The sequence below is a fragment of the Corvus cornix genome, chromosome 7, assembly GCF_000738735.6.
Source record: "Corvus cornix cornix isolate S_Up_H32 chromosome 7, ASM73873v5, whole genome shotgun sequence".
In the NCBI taxonomy this organism is placed as follows: domain Eukaryota; kingdom Metazoa; phylum Chordata; class Aves; order Passeriformes; family Corvidae; genus Corvus; species Corvus cornix.
In genome coordinates, this window is record NC_046337.1 from 9,093,686 (window position 1) to 9,109,435 (window position 15,750).

General features: G+C 43.2%; 1 protein-coding gene across 1 annotated transcript in view; it reads left to right on the forward strand.

Annotated features, from left to right (window-relative positions):
• ESYT3 (extended synaptotagmin 3) overlaps window positions 1–15,306 on the forward strand; it is a 31,216-nt gene extending 15,910 nt beyond the window's left edge. Inside the window, 16 exon segments of the mRNA XM_039555599.1 lie at window positions 918–1,038; window positions 2,009–2,182; window positions 2,709–2,791; window positions 3,200–3,248; window positions 3,872–3,961; window positions 4,813–4,875; window positions 4,975–5,043; window positions 6,266–6,331; window positions 7,602–7,688; window positions 8,520–8,669; window positions 9,205–9,641; window positions 10,683–10,769; window positions 11,296–11,427; window positions 12,850–12,955; window positions 13,536–13,585; window positions 14,477–15,306. Of these exon segments, the coding sequence (XP_039411533.1) occupies window positions 918–1,038; window positions 2,009–2,182; window positions 2,709–2,791; window positions 3,200–3,248; window positions 3,872–3,961; window positions 4,813–4,875; window positions 4,975–5,043; window positions 6,266–6,331; window positions 7,602–7,688; window positions 8,520–8,669; window positions 9,205–9,641; window positions 10,683–10,769; window positions 11,296–11,427; window positions 12,850–12,955; window positions 13,536–13,585; window positions 14,477–14,513 (1,801 nt within the window). The 3' untranslated portion in view covers window positions 14,514–15,306.
• The last annotated feature ends 444 nt before the right edge of the window (window positions 15,307–15,750 follow it).

Here is a 15,750-nt window from a genome sequence, read left to right on the forward strand (position 1 = left end):
CATCTGTGATGGTTATGTACTTCTTGCACCTGCCATACAAAAAGAGCAATTGTAAAGAAAAGATTTGAACTGAAAAGCTAAAAATGTGCAAGTTGTAATTAGGCTGGAAAGTTCCCTGAACTCCAAAATAGTGCCCTCAATTCAGCCAGTGTGCTCTCCAGTTACTTCAAATGAAATTTTCCTTCTTAGTGCAAACTCTGCCAACTTCCAGAACCTCATCTGAGAAATGAGCTTGGCTTTCTTATTTTTTGATGTGTCTGGCTTCTCTCAATTTTCGAAAAGGTCTCAGCACGTGGCCAAGAGTAGGCAGCAGTGTGTGCTGAGGCCTTTTCTAAGTCTAAAAACAAACTACCTCCAGGCCTTGAGCCCCCTGTGAAATGCTGAAACTTCCTGATTCCCTTCTCCCCTTGTCCATCTCTGGTGTTATTCCTAAGGAAACACAGAAGGCACATGAGTTTGACCTGTTAGGGTGTGTGCATGAAGATTTCACCCAGCCTAAGCTCCCATTCATCTTTACAACCTGCTAGAGCCAAGTTCACACCCTGAGATAGGAATGCTCCATATTGTAAATTTGCATCACAAAATTGAAGTTGAATGGCCACTCTGCAGCTCTTTCATAGAATCATAAACTTTGGAAAAGACCTTTATAGATCATCAAGTCCAACCATTAACGTAACACTGCCAGCCAAGCCCATCACTAAACTATGTGTGTAAGCACTTTACAGGTCTTTAAATACTTCCAGGGATGGTGACTCAACCATTTCCCTGGATGGCCTGTTCCAATGCTTGAAGATACTTTGGGGGAAGACGGTGTCATTTACTTTGCAATGCCCATTTCTTTCCTTGTCCCTCATTTTCTCGTTCTGAGTTGCGACTGATTGTAGAGATTGAGGTTGCCTTTTCCCCCCCACCTGCAGTGTAATGTCAGACTCACTAATTCAAGACTTCATTGCTGCACGGCTGGTTCTACCGAACAGGATCACAGTGCCTCTGAAAAAGAACATGAACATTGCCCACTTGAGGTTCCCTGTCCCCCAGGTGAGTTGTTTTTTCAGTGGCATCGTGTTTATCTACCTGAGTGTGAAGTTGCCACCGTGTGGATGTGTCCAAGCTTAGTGTCTTTGGATGCTGCATCAGCTCTTTCAACCTGAATTGTGGGCTTTCTGTAGGTAATATTTCATAAATATAAAAGCAGTGTTGGGTAGTTCATCATTTGGGAGGGGGAGACACGGACACTGGGCATTCCTACTCTCTCTACATGGTATAAGGAGTCTGTTCTCTGAGCTCATTTACCAATTAATCCTTTAGTCTGTAACTGCAGATCTGTGGTACATGCAAATGAGAGGATAAATACATAAGCAATGAGCGTCAGGCTATTTAATATTTTTACTAATGCTGTGAAGGGGTGTAAACAGGGAGCTTGGAGGGTGACATCTCTTTGTCACAGAAAAAAAAATGGGAAAAAACCCCAACAAACAAATCTCCTAAATACTTAACATATCCAGGTCTTCAATTTCCTTCACATACCTAACACTCTTGCTAATGAGGATAAATATAAATGAGTGACAAAGACATGCTCCCTGTTGCAAACTTGCATCACTAAATTGAAGTGGAATGGCTCCTGTGCAATAAAATAAGAACCTGCCAATGAGTTTCTCCTTCAGTCAGTGGGAGTTGATCTTTGCACTTGATTTGACTGTGGCTGTAATGCTGTATGCATATGTATGCTTCTGATTTAAAAATAAATTGAATATTATTTGCTGCACAGTTATCTAGATTGAATTGTGCATCTGTTTAAGGGGGCTTTTCCCCCCCCTCTAGCTAAATGGTGGAAAAAGTGTTTTATTACAGCTGTCATTGGAAACGTACTGCATCAAACTACATGTCTTTGCAGAACTGTCATAGTGAATACCCTTGCTGCCTGAAATAAACAGTTTTAGGAGGCAGCATATTATAATTATGCAAAGATTGCATTTTCATGACCAATTCTGTATCTTATTTTATCCAGGGAGTAATAAGGGTTCATCTGTTAGAAGCTGAAAACCTTGTCCAGAAAGACAATTTCCTTGGTGCCATCAGGGGGAAGTCTGACCCGTACGCTCTCCTCCGTGTTGGCACTGTGCAGTATCGAAGCAAGACAGTCTCCCGAGATCTTAATCCCATTTGGAACGAGACATTTGAGGTACTGAACCTTTTTATCTTTCCATCTGTAGGATACTCAGCCATTTACCTCCCTGTGGTTGCAGGACCTTCTCTTAGCTGACTGCACTGGGGCAGGTGGACTTGTTTCTTGGTTGAGGCATTTCTGTCCCTTCACCAAGTTCACACTTACATTGTAAACTTGAAATGTCATTCAGGTTGATCTGATTTACATATGTGGGTTTTTGGAGGAGGTGCAAAGCACTGCTTTAAATATCAATCAGTGCATCAGTCTGTGCAGCTGTAGGCTGCTCTGGCACTTGTCTTCTCTGCTTATTAGGGATACCAGTTTGGGGGGTTTGACTTGTAGCTCAAAACCAAGCAAACTGAATGTGAAATATTTTCACGTGTAATCAATTGTATTAGTTATGCAATTAACCGTGAAAGAGCAGGGAATGTCCTTAATGTGTTAGACAGCTGTCAAGTGTCCTGTTCTTGTCCACAGCCTGAGCGTGAATAGGTATATGTGAATGCTTTTTATTTTTAATCAATACCTCTTTCTCCTCCAGTTTGTTGTTCATGAAGTGCCTGGTCAGGACTTAGAAGTGGATTTGTACGATGAAGATCCAGATAAAGATGACTTTATGGGCAGGTAAATTAGCACAACCTTTTATCAGGGTCCAGTAGCCTCTGCTATGGGACACCTGAATTATTCATACTGGAAATTTAATACTGTTAGAAGTTATTCCCTTTGCACAGATATTGATACCAAGTAATTAGTTCCTAGTGCAACTGTGGTTGAAAAAGGTTACGCTCCTGCAGGGAATCCTGGGAAGCCATTAGAAGTGATAGTTACTACAAGACTTGAGATTTACTTCAAGTTTATTTTAGTTTTGGAAGTACTTCAAGGGGGAGACTTCAGGAGTGTGTGTTCTGCTGCACACAGGTACACAGGTCATGTGGAGAAGTTGTTATTTGGAACAGATTTGAGAGTGGGCTTTTTGGTGGTTTATGCTGTATGCCTCAATATACATTGAAATGTTTGCTTTTTGCCTTTCAGCTTGCTGATAGGCCTAGCAGATGTAATGAATGACAGAACTGTTGATGAGGTAAAGAGCACAGCTTATTTCTAAATGCGCTTGGTGGTGTATATCTACCTGCACTCATTTGTGTTGCCCCTTTGCTGTGTTTCTTTGTGCTTAAAGCTTCCTTGCACACTTGCACTGTGGTGTTTTACAAAAAGATAATACCAAAGTAGCCATTACAATAATTTTTACGACCCGGCTGGTAATCCCAGAGAGTTCTGAGGTTAGGCTGAGCCAGCAGTGGGGTATCTCGTGTTGATACCTTGTATCCCGTATGTACGAAATGTTTTATACAAAGCTGCAGATAAAGTTTGGTGAAGCAGCCTGTTTGCTGAGGGAAGAAATGACCTGATCTTACTGTGCTTTGTCCTGCAACTCAGCACTCTACAAACAATGCCAGAGTGCCTGTCTTGTGCTGCTGCTGGTTGGAAATATCCACATGCTTTGCCTGTTTATGAGTGTCTTATTTTAATTTTCTTCTGCCTTGTGCCTAAGTAGATGGATGTGCTACAATCTAAATGTCAAAAATGCAGGCTAAGGTGCTCAGAGTAAAATTCATGTTGTCTGTTGCGTGTGCCAGAGTCTGCAACATATAAAAACTGCTCTGCCTCTCAATTCTCAAGTTTCTCTTTGTTGTCCCCATTTAGTGGTTTCCCTTAAGTAAGACGACAAGTGGACACTTGCATTTAAAACTGGAGTGGCTTTCACTAGTAAATGACCAAGAAAAGCTACATGAGGTGAGTATATTTGCTTAAAGGATTCAGGTACTCTGAACCCTGCCCAGTCATCAATAAAGGAGTGTGTTAAATTAGAAACCCCAGGCAAACTCATGGGAGTTTATTTTTATCTGGCAAAGTTTTGATGTGATTCCCTCCCCGCTGCTCCTGCAGAGGAAGGGCATTTGCTTGCCCTAGGTCGCTTGGTAATTCAGGAGTAACTCAAATCTGGAAGCTTTTTGCTTGAATTAGCAAATCTTTGTTTGACTAACTGCAAAGTGACTTCTCAGGGTTCTTTCCTTTGACAATTTTTCTCCTCCCTCTTCATCGAGGATTTGTGTAGGACCCTGGACCCCTGAAATAATCTGTACTAGTCATAGGCAAATACCCAGCACTGGTGCTTGATAGGGCCATGTTTCCAAATGGTGTGTTGTTTGTGAATTGCTTGGATAAAGCCCATCTCCCAAAGAGGCTGTTTCTTCATAACCAAGTGAAACCATTTGAGTTCCACTGAAGTGAATAAAATTGTTTCCAGGCTTTGTTCTGCTGACACTGGATTCATGTTGATGTATGTGGCTGAGCATGTTTTTAGGTGTCTGGATGCACTGGGGAACCCAACCAGTTCTTCACTGAGAGATTGACAAACTTTAATGCAATGAATTGCAAAGAGTTACTCATCTTACTGGTCTGCTTAGAACTGTCATGCTGTGTTGGCTTGTGCTCCTCTAAATTGCAAGTTTTAGGAGAAAGGCAGAGAGCTGCTTAGCATTCAGAAGCTGCCCTTGCAATTTTATTATGTTTTACATTGTCCTTGGTGGGTGATCCTGAGTATTTTGTGTTTTGGTTTGTTTTATCTTTCCCTGCCTTTGCAGGATAAGAAAGGTCTGTCTACAGCAATTCTGATTGTCTACTTGGACAGCGCCTTCAACCTTCCTGTAAGTACAAACCCCCCATGCAGCAGCCCTCACTCCTAATCGCCTTTTTTTTTTTAAGACTGCAGATTAATTGTTTTAAATTCTCTTTTACTAATTCAGAAAAACCACTTTGAGTACTCGAATGGTGAATGTGGAGCAAAGAAGATAAAAAATAACAAGTACCTGAAGGTAAAGTTTATATTCTTCTCCCATGCTTGCAAATAATGTTCTGGGTTATGTGGTATCATAGGAATTGAAACTGGTGGTGGTTAAAAAGAAATAATCTCTCCACTGTCAGAATCTAAGTGACATGGGGCTCAGAATAGTGACTGAAAGCCCACCCCAGGGAAAGTCTAGGATGCCAAAGTAGGAATGCAACACAGAACTGTTTGACTGTGTGGATGTCTTTCTTTCTTATGCAAAAGAGAACCTCCAGACATGAGACTAAGTCATAATGTCCTTGCTGCTGCTGCTGCTCTTTCCTCCCTTGCTGAGCTGTTCCATTGGGGTGGGAGGAATATGCTCATTTGTGGTAACTTTCCTGTTCACTGGAGATGTGACCAACAGATTCCTCCCCACTTGGTTTTGGAAGGATTCAGAAGCCTTTCTGTCATTCATACTATCTCTCTCATAGCTTCTGTTTACTTTTTTCCCCACATACTGTATTTTGCTACTGTGATGTAAATGGCAGGTATAGAGAAGAAGGTGTTTCTGCCTTTTATCTTGAACAGGCTACACACAAGCACAGCTCTGAGCTATGGAGAAAGCTTCCCATTCTCTCTGAGCAGCTCCTCTCCTAAATACCATCTTTACAATTTAGATGAGTTACCAGCACTGTGATACACATCACATTCAATGATCCTTAATTCTGGACCTCATTGTGTGAACTTTGTATATAGTGTTGTGCCAAGACTAGAACCTCAGCCTTAACTTCTACAGCATTACTGCAAAGAGGTGCAAGAGGTCCAGTATTGTTGCTTCTGGACAGGAATTGTTACTTGATGTCTAAGATTCACTTCCAGCTGCTTTAGAGCAACTCCTGAGCCTTGGAAACCAATTCTGAGAGTCCTGGTTCAGCCAGGAATGATCAAGATTTCCCACTGAGCCTTCAGGTCTCCTCTCTGTTTCTTCCCAGCTTCTGACAAATTTTTTTACTGCTCACCGGTTGAAACCTAAATACATAAAACTTTGGCTTAAATGTGTACTCTTGATGGTGGAGGGTAAGACTGTGCTGTGTTATGGCTGGAGGCTTTCCTGTGTGCTACACTCCTCAGATGTCCCACATCTGGAAAATATTGTCAGCTTTCCAGCAACTTAAGTAAGAGTAGTGGTTTAATATTGCTTCCTGTAAACTATAAATTTCTCAATGTTTTTTTCTGCCCTTTTCTTTCTTCCTTGTATTAAATGACAGAAGATGGAACGAGAACCTTCCTCCTTCGTCCTGCTCACAGTTGGGAGCAAGACTCAGAAGAGTAAGGTGAGGCTGTTTCATTCTTCTGCTTTACATCTTATGGGTGACTGTCTCCAAGGAGCCTCTAGGAAGGGAAGGACTTGTGAGCTGTAGTGATAGCTGCAGAGCCTGGGAGTGGGACCACTGTGTCAATGACTTGTGGTGGTTAGAGGGTGTTTGATCAGCTGCTGTACACATGTGTGCTTCTGTGCCTGTGTCCAATAGTTCATGCTGGCCCAGACACTCTAGTTCTATAAGTCTCGTGGTTTCTCAGAGCAGGGTGTCATTTGCATCAATCTGGCTTTTACTCCTTCATCAGAGTCTTTCCTGGCTCCTGTGTATCACAGTTTTACTGTTTTGTTTTTTGTTTGAACCCAGATAAGATGGATCTGCATCTCCTCCGCTTTACTTTCAGTTCATTTTTCATTATTTAAAAATTACCTTTGCCTCATGAGTATGAGCAACAGCTGAGCTCTGCCCTCCCAGTAGCTCCCATGTTCACTGTCCTGCAGCTGGATGTGGATGAGGGCAGCCCTTTGTTCTTTTGGACACCCAATAAATAGGAATTAATCCTGTTGTGGCTACACATGAGCATACAGGACTGGCACCTATTTTCCTTTGTTCCTTCCACTTGCTCCACCCAGAAATTGGGTTCTGCTTGCATTTTTACCTTTTGTGGCTTTCCCTTTCCCTACCATATCACCTGCCTCTCCTAAGCTAGGTCAGGCTTCCAGGCTTTCCCTGCTCCTTTCCACTTGCTGCCGGTGCTCATGGCCTGGCAACGACAACTTGCAGCCGCAGTCCCCGTGGGTGCTTTCCATGCTCTTTCATCTTTGAAGGGGATGGTGCTGAAGCTGTGCCCTCCTACTCTTCCCACGAGTTCTACACCCCTGAAACTGCCCCTCCAGCTTTCCTGCCCTTCCCTGTCAGCTTGCTGTGGCTTTGGGAGCTGGCTCAGGGTGCTGCAGGCTGAAAGCAGCACTCTGACTCTCCCTGGGTGGGAAGGTGGGAGGGAGGGAGCGGTGCCTTGCTGCAGGTGAGGCAGGCTGCTGGTCCAGGCAGCACCAGTGGGGCCAACTGCAGCTCACCAGACTTGTTCTTTGGCATTTCCACACCCCAGAGAACTTGTTCTGGTTTTGCCAGAGACTTTGCTTCCATATGCTTCTGACCTGGAATTTCCATTCTCTCCATACAGCTGGGATGTAGCATCTCTGAGGGTTACTATGGCACTCTCTGGTGATCAGTGTCATGGATTCTTTGCTCTCAAAGACCAAGCTAATGTATGTTCTTGTTGCAGACCTGCAATTTCAGCAAAGATCCCACGTGGGGCCAGGCTTTCACCTTCTTTGTCCACAGTGCTCATTCCCAGTCACTCCACATTGAGGTGAGAGAAAAGCCTTTCCTTTGAAGAACAACTGCACATCTGTAGGAAGAAACCTATGGAGCTTAGTGCTGGTTGTTTCTGTGCAGGATTCCTCCTACTAAAAGGTGGAAGAAGCACCTGTTGTTGCACAGACAGTTCTGTATTAGGTGGTGGTGGTATCTACCTTTTTTGGTATCTACCTTTTTTGGTATCTATCTTTGTTCTAGGATGATGTTACCTGCAGTATCTTAGTTCAAAATGTGGGATGTTTCTGGCTGCAAAGTACAAGGGGCATTTTATACAAGTCTGTGTATAAAAATATTTTGCTGTCAGAAATTGCAGACTTCGTGATTCTCAACCAGAGCCCTACCTCTTCACCTCTGTGTTCTGGCTCGTTAAGCAACCCTCTCTCTTTAGCAGGATTGCAGTCACAGCCAGTTCTGTGGCAGTCACTCGGATACAGAAAGGAATTGAGCTTGGAAGGTGTATTGAGGTTAAATAGGCTAAACAAACTATTACCTAAAACATGTGTAAAGGTTTATACCACTTGCCATCTCAGCTGCTTAGGACACTGCCCCCAAATCAAGTAAGGAAAATCAAGTAAATCTCAGGGCATTTTTTTTTCTGCTAAAGCAGTTCTTTCTCTGCATAGGTAGTGATGGGATTTTTATTCCAAATGTACTAACTTGCTACACTGCTGAAATGATGGCATCACCCATTTGGATGTAAGCATACAGAAGTAAATAAGCTAATTTTGGTTTCTGTCTGAAATACCTTCTTGCCTTGCTGTTCCCAGTGGTATGCTTCCCAGTTTCCAGCTAATAAAAACTTTTGTTTCCTTCCGTCCCCCAGATAAAAGACAAGGAGCGGGATAGTGCCCTGGGAACTTCAGTGGTATGTCTCTCCCACTTACTTAAGGACCCAAACATGACTCTGGATCAGAGATTCCAGCTGGACCATTCCAGTTCAGACAGCTTCATTAAGATGAAACTTGTACTGCGGGTAAGTTGTTCTTTCCCATATTCACTCAGCTTCCCCTGCAGAAGCATCCAGTTATAACCAGGCAAAAGAGATGAAAGGTGGGTGTGGAGAAAGACAGCTTTGCTTCACAGTTGAGTAGAGAGTGGAAGTGTGACAAGGTATTTAAGTGCAATTAGGAGTGTATGGTGGGGTTGAGAGAGATCCCTGAGGCTTCTTAAAACAGTGCAGTGCCATGGCTGAAGATTGTCTCATGACGATAAAGAGTTAGACTGAGAAAATCTAAGCTGTGGAAGTCAGCTCCTGAACAGGGAGAGGCATTGATGCTTAGGTACTGTTTCCTCACCGTGCTCTGGATCAGTGCTTAGATACTGCTGAGTACAAACACAGTAGGATGAGAGGAGAGAACACCACACTGAATCCCAGAGGCCCCTTTCATCTCTAATGGCAGATTCCTGCTGTTACAGTTTTGTGGTGAAATTTCCTCCTGGGTGGTAATGCTGGCATTCACCCCAGTGCTATGGGAGCAGCACTCACGGTCTTCCCTTGGGATTTTTAGGCACTGAATGTTGAAGAGCCTGATCCACAAAGAGTCAAGGCTGGTGTCAGTGCCTCGAAGCCAGGTCCTGTGCGTGTCACGGAGAAGGCTGGAAACCAGCAGAAGTTTGCCTCTCCACCACAAGTCTCAAAAGTACCTCCGATGAGCAAAGATTCTGCAGCACTTGAATCTCTGCCAAAAAAGGACAGTGGAGAAGACCTGGACACTAAAGACAGTTCAGCAGCCCCTGTACCAAGTGAAACTGTGTCTGGCCTTGATGAAGCAGAGGGCAAGCAAAATGCAGAGCATGGCCCACCGTCAGCATTGCCCAGCGGAGCAGCGGCCGTGCCCACACTGCCTGTCCTGCAGGAGATGAGGCTGGCACCCAGTGTCACTTCACTGGGGTCCCTGCCTTCTTCCTGCTTTGAATTAAGTAGCAGCAATCTGGACATTCATAAGTAGGTGTTCTTCCAGCAGAATTGTTCTTCTCTTGGGAAAGTTTAGATGTTACTGTTGCATAGAGGTGAATTCAAGTCTGCTAAGTCATTTGGGGTCTTGGGTCTCAAGTCACCTACAAAGAATTGACCTAAGTATTCCAGTCAACAGCAACGTAAATTACAGGGTACTATCAGAGCAGGTGTAAAGGGAAAGCATTCACTCTATGGCTCTCCTAAGAGACTGCATGTGTTGGCTTTATATTGTTGAAGGGTTTCTCAACACTCATTTAGCAACAGGATATTGGAAATCTGAACATCTCACTTCTGTAATAACTTAAACTCTTGATAGGCACCTCTGGCTGCTTAAACCTCTGAATGTATTTATCCAATACGTTTTAAGACTGATAATGCTGTGAACAAAGTTTTTGTGGATAGGTGTGCTTGTGTGTGTCCTTCCCACAGTGCTCAGTGGGAGGCTGCTCTGTCAGGCAGGATGGACAGAAGGATTTGTCTCTCCTGGGGCACAGAATGGAGCTTGTGGAATCCATAACAACAGAAGTTACAAAGATTCACCTCACTTAAGAGAGCATCAGAGTTGTTACAAATCTGAACATCAAACTCAGCTCTAGCTGCAATTTGGTGAATTGTTGACTGGTGAATTCTCTAGCTCTGAACAGGGCTTAATTTATGAACTATTTTTAAGCCATTTTAAAGCTTTTTTTTATCTTAAACTACTTTAATAACATGCAGAATGAAATATGAAAAAGCCCTCATTTTGCTTACACAGACATTCCTGAGGGAACATGTAACATGCTAACCTGTACTTTGCTGTTCCATCTACAGTGGGCCATGTAGGGGCTTTTTTTGGGAGTTTGTGTTGTGGGACTGAAATTGGGTACCTGTAGAGAAGGCAGGGATGGGGCTTCTGTGGAACCTCTGTGGTCCAGCTACTTCCTAGATAGCAAACCTTAGGATGCCAGGAAGGATGGTGCCCTGCAAGTTGGTTTTAGTCCGTGTGTGGTCTGTATTTAAAAGCCTTGACTGTGCAATGTCTTTCAACAGGACTGAGATGCCTCTGGGGGAGATCCAGCTGACCGTGCGTTACGCTTCCATTCGGCAGAGCCTCGTTGTGCTGGTCAACGGCTGCAGGTAGTGCTTGTGATGGCTCAGAGAGGGAAGAGCTCTCTGAGCTGTGTCAGTCATCCAGCAGAGCTGGAGCAGAGCCACGTGCAGCAGGAGCTACCTTAGCACTGGCTGGCTTCCATCTGTGCAGCCTCTCTGTGCCCAGCTCTGGTCAGTGCTAGCAGCAGGTCAGGGAGAGAGCCCAGTGAGTTGTGCTCGCTGCAGTAGAGATACTTCAACTATCATCCACCCAAAATTTCCTCTGAACAGCACTGACAACTGATGTGTGTCTTGGATGCTGGGATAGGCACCGTGATAAGGATTGATGCCTATGACTGAATATGTAATTGTTAATTTAGGAACCCCAGTAAATGGCCACGCACTCAGGAGTGAAAATTTTAACTAAACATCCGTAAACTTTTATTTGCTTATATTCCAACTCCTGAGATGAATGGTTTTGGCCTGTGAAGGGTTGGTCTGATTCCAAGAGAGCCAAGGTATTAAAACACACAGTGGGAGAACCTGCCTTGCTTGTCTGTATTTCTTTTAACAGAAACTTGGTACCCTCTTCCAATCGCGGAGTGGATCCGTATGTTCGTATATACCTGCTTCCAGACAGAAGATGGACAAGCAGGAAGAAGACATCTGTTAAGAAAAAAACTTTGAACCCCCAATATGATGAGAAGTAAGAAAATGTTAATTATGATTATGGCTGGAATAGTTATGATCTCTGCATAATGACAGGGCTTCCTAAGCTGTGCTGCTGTAGCTCCTAAGGACTCTCTTGTGAACATTTAGAGGTTTTCTGAAACAAATGGCACTTTGACTGTATTTTACAAGTCCTTGGGGCCGGCCTTGCTCTGCTTGTGGTGTTGTCAGTCCCCCTGAAGAAGGGTACACCTTCTTCCCTGTCCCTTCCCTGCCCCCAGGCTGCATTTGCTTCTTTGCAAACTGACATTCTCCTACCCATGTTTAACTCCCTGTCATGGCAGAGGCAATCTGCCCATTCAGGTACCTCCCAGAGCCTACTGCTCTGTTCACACTGCTTTGCCTGAAGCTAATTCTGACATCTTTCCAAAGGTCCAAGGCAGAAGTACAGAGCCTTTTGAGATTGGACCACTCTTTGGGCACATAGGTGGATGTTGTCACCAGGGCTTCCACCTCTTTGCTGACAGTGTCACAGCTAATGGAATGTGTTTTGCATAAACCCAAACACAGTAACCCTTAGAAGTAGAGCTCTTTTGAGAGGTGGTTTTAATCCCATAATTAGAGGAAGGTACACGTGAAAATATGTGAATAGTGGGTGATCCTGGGTGGCTTTTATTTTTCCCGTGTTGCGTCCTTTCTGTGTAAGTCAGAAATGGAGAAAAGATCTAAAAATATTTTCTTTCCTCTTAACACTCCAAACACCAAAGCTGAGGATTCTGATTATGTCCATTCTCAAGTAACTCCACTGATTTAGTGCCATCCCAGCAGTTGGGAACAGCAGCTTGTTTTCCTCATCCTCAGTACTGACGTATCCTGTACGTCCTCAATTAAGGATAATGCTTAGCTCCAAAACACGTTACCTGTTTCACAGCTCTGACTTGAGGAAAAGCTATTCAGGTGGGCAGAACTGGAGTGATTTAGCTTGGACAAAACTCACTTGACATTAGCCATGTGTGCCAGAGGCTTGAGTCAGAGCCATTAAGAATTTAATTGCCACAGGTTTCAGCCTTTGCCTGTTCCTGGTGTGGTGCAAGGCTGCTCTGTGAACTTGGGGGGTTGGCTCATTACTATTTCCTCTTGAGTAATGGAAAACACGCTGATCTTCCATGGAGGCTGAAAATGATGTTAAATGGCATTTCATCATGGATGCATGTTTTCCTCCTTCCCCCTTGCACAGTGGACAGTCTGAACACAGTGTTGCATCTTTCATGAGGCCCAGAAGAGGTTTCCTGCAACGTGAATAAAACCTAACTCTAGAATTGCCTTTTCTGTGTGTTCCTTCCCTGTTAAAGTCGTGGCCACTAATGCTGTACCCTGTCACTATATTCTGTCCACTGAATATAGCTCATGGGATTTTAGTTTTTGCCTTAAATCTTTTCTTTTTAAACTCTAATTTTAGGTTTGAATTTTTTGAATCTTTGGAAAATGTCAAGAAAAGGTCACTGGACATTGCAGTGAAAAACAGCAGGCCCTTCATTTCACAGGAGAGGAAGGAGCTGGGGAAAGTAAGTTTAAAGAATCTGCACTACAGATGTAACAGAGCTGAACACTCTGGGCTATTTCTGAAATCCTGAAATGTGGCTCCAGTAACTGATTCTCAGTAATAGGGCTGGCAATCTGGAAACTTTTTTCTGCCAGATTTTCATCTGAAATGAGGCTGTATCCATGTGGGAGCTGCGTGGTCTCGTTTCAGGAGGGTGTTCCTGAAGTAAGGCCTGGTTCCTGTGCCCCCCTGCTGCCATGTGGGGAAGGGCTCCAAGAGCACAAACACGGAGCTGAGAAAGGCGTGGGACTAAACCCCACAATTTGCCAACAGTGCTTTAAGCTTTCTGTGAACAACTGATTCTGTGAAAAGTAAACTGCAATTGCTTCTTCAGTGACAGATAAGTTTCCAAGTAGTGCTACTAGGAAACTGAGCTGGTTCATTCCTGCACCATCCTGGGAATGTGGGAAGCTCCTTTTTTCCTCAGGCCTGAGTTGCAGCCCTACAGCTGGAAAGTGGGTCTGACTTGGGAGAAGTGGTAGCTTAGCTAATCAATTTACATGCTGAATAACCTACAAACAAATAAAATTTGCGTTTTAAAGGTGCGCATCGACTTGTCCCAGGAGGATTTAATAAAAGGTTTTGCACAATGGTAAGTACTCATCTCCATACTTCCAAACCCTGCCCAGTGCTTTGCTGGGAGCTTGTATGACTGCTGTGGGAGTGCTGGTAACTGGGCTGTGTTTGGGTGAGCAAGAAGAATATTTGACCTGCAAAGGCAGGACTAACTTGAGCTAATCTGGTAGTTCTATCTGAGTTTTGTGTAAATCCACTGTCTGTGCAGTGCCTGCCCTGTGAGACAGCTTTAATGAGATGCCTGTGTCAATTATAGTCTTCAGCATATTTTAAGTTGTCATAAAAGCCACAGGGGCACATAAGTAAAAGAATTTTGTTTATTAAAGTAAACCTTGCAACAAATTTTAACTTGGATAAAGATCTTACATAAATACTCTGATCAGCAATATATATGTATGATAAAACATTAATTACAAAGCATTTATAGAAACTATTATAATAAGCCACTTACAGTTTTGCCTGTATGTTCATTGTGGTTCTGAGGTTTGTATGTTCATTGGTCTGTGGCAGAACAGAGAACCAGGCTTGGGTGTATTTTTCACTTCTGCGTCTTTAGTTAATGGCAGGAGTTCTTCCTTCTTTCTCCTTCAGTGGAGCCCAAGGAATGCAGTGTGGGTAGTCCAAGAGCTTGCCATCCACACAGGCAGTGAGCCAATATTCCAATAGGAAAACCACATTTCCCTGGCCAGCTTGTGTGTGTGTCTCAGGGCAATTATGGGAAGAGGAAAAAAGGACGCACCCAAAGTTCCTGGTGAAGAGCTGAAGTTTGAGGCCATCTCTGGAGCCTCCTTTGCTGTGCTGCCTGTGAAGCACAAGCAATACAGCAGCCCAAGTTCTCTCTACTGTGCCAGTTAAAACTAAGAAAAGCATTCAACTACTGTAATTACTTATTTTGTCTGTCTTGCAGGTATGAGCTGACAAGGGGCAGACGCAGGAAAATCTGATTTCTTCTCATGTACATAAGTTACTAATTTTTCAACTTTATATGAATGTACATAGCTCTTGTAATTAACATGTTTTGCACAGTCATTGCAAATTTGAAGCAGGCTCCAGCTCAGGACATGCAAATTTAATGATCCTGTTAGGGGATTAGTTCTCACTGAAGTTAAACATATTTTCCCCCACATAGGGAATAATTTGTCCTTAAAGAGTAAGTCCTTTATTCTTGCCATTTCTGGCAAATCCCCCCTCAAAGGACGTCTAAGTGTGAATCCTCTCTTAAAGAAGGGTTGTACCTGGGGATATTTTAGACTGTCAGCCAAGTGTCATTACTTTGCTTGGCAGTCTGATGGCCCTAGGAGCTTGTTCATGTTGTTTTAACATGGAAGTGTTGTACTTTTAAAAGAATACAATTTGAAACAGCATTCTTCAGCTGTAGGGCTACAGAACCTGTTAAAAGAGAAACTCTTTAACACTAATAGCAATTATTTTTTGAGAAACTAAGTTGGTATTCCACTGTTCAGAAGTACCTTAGCAGACTGTGGCTGCAGGTATGTAAATAATGAGCTTCCAAAAGCAGGGAGATTAATTTACCATGATGTCATTAAGGTTTTAGTTTGTGACACCTTAACAGGTTTTGTCCTTTGTTACAGTACATTTCAAAACCTCATAAACCCAGATTCTGTCTGAGGAACAGCAAAGTTTTGTAAACTAAGCTTTATTAATATTGAGGCAAAATATTTTTGGAAGCTTGGTGTACTTGTTTCTGTACAATAAACTTCTAATTGTCTTGCATAAGAGACTTGAGCTATTCCTTTCTAAAACTGATTTTTGAAATATAACCATGGTAATTCCAAACCATCACCTGAAGCAAATTTCAAGTATTTTTGGCCTAGATTACATTAATCCAGTCTGCCTCAGTCCATAATCAGAGAGAATACTCACTGAGTGAGGATGTGTTTCCATCCCAAACTGATCTGGAAATGTGAACAATATTTTAAGAGGGTCTCCAGAAATCCAAGATTGAGCATTTGTGTGTGATGGCTGTGGCAGTTAGGGCATCTTTACCTCATACTTGCTGTGTCAACATTCAGAATGGTCAGTGGTTAGAGTTTGCCTGGTGTTGTGCTGGGTTCAGTTTCCTGGATTGATACAGAGTATATTGGTTCTTTCTCTGGGATTGAGTGGACCAGTTGATAGCAGTTAAAGTTTTTCTTAAAATTACCAAGAATTAAGAAAAAC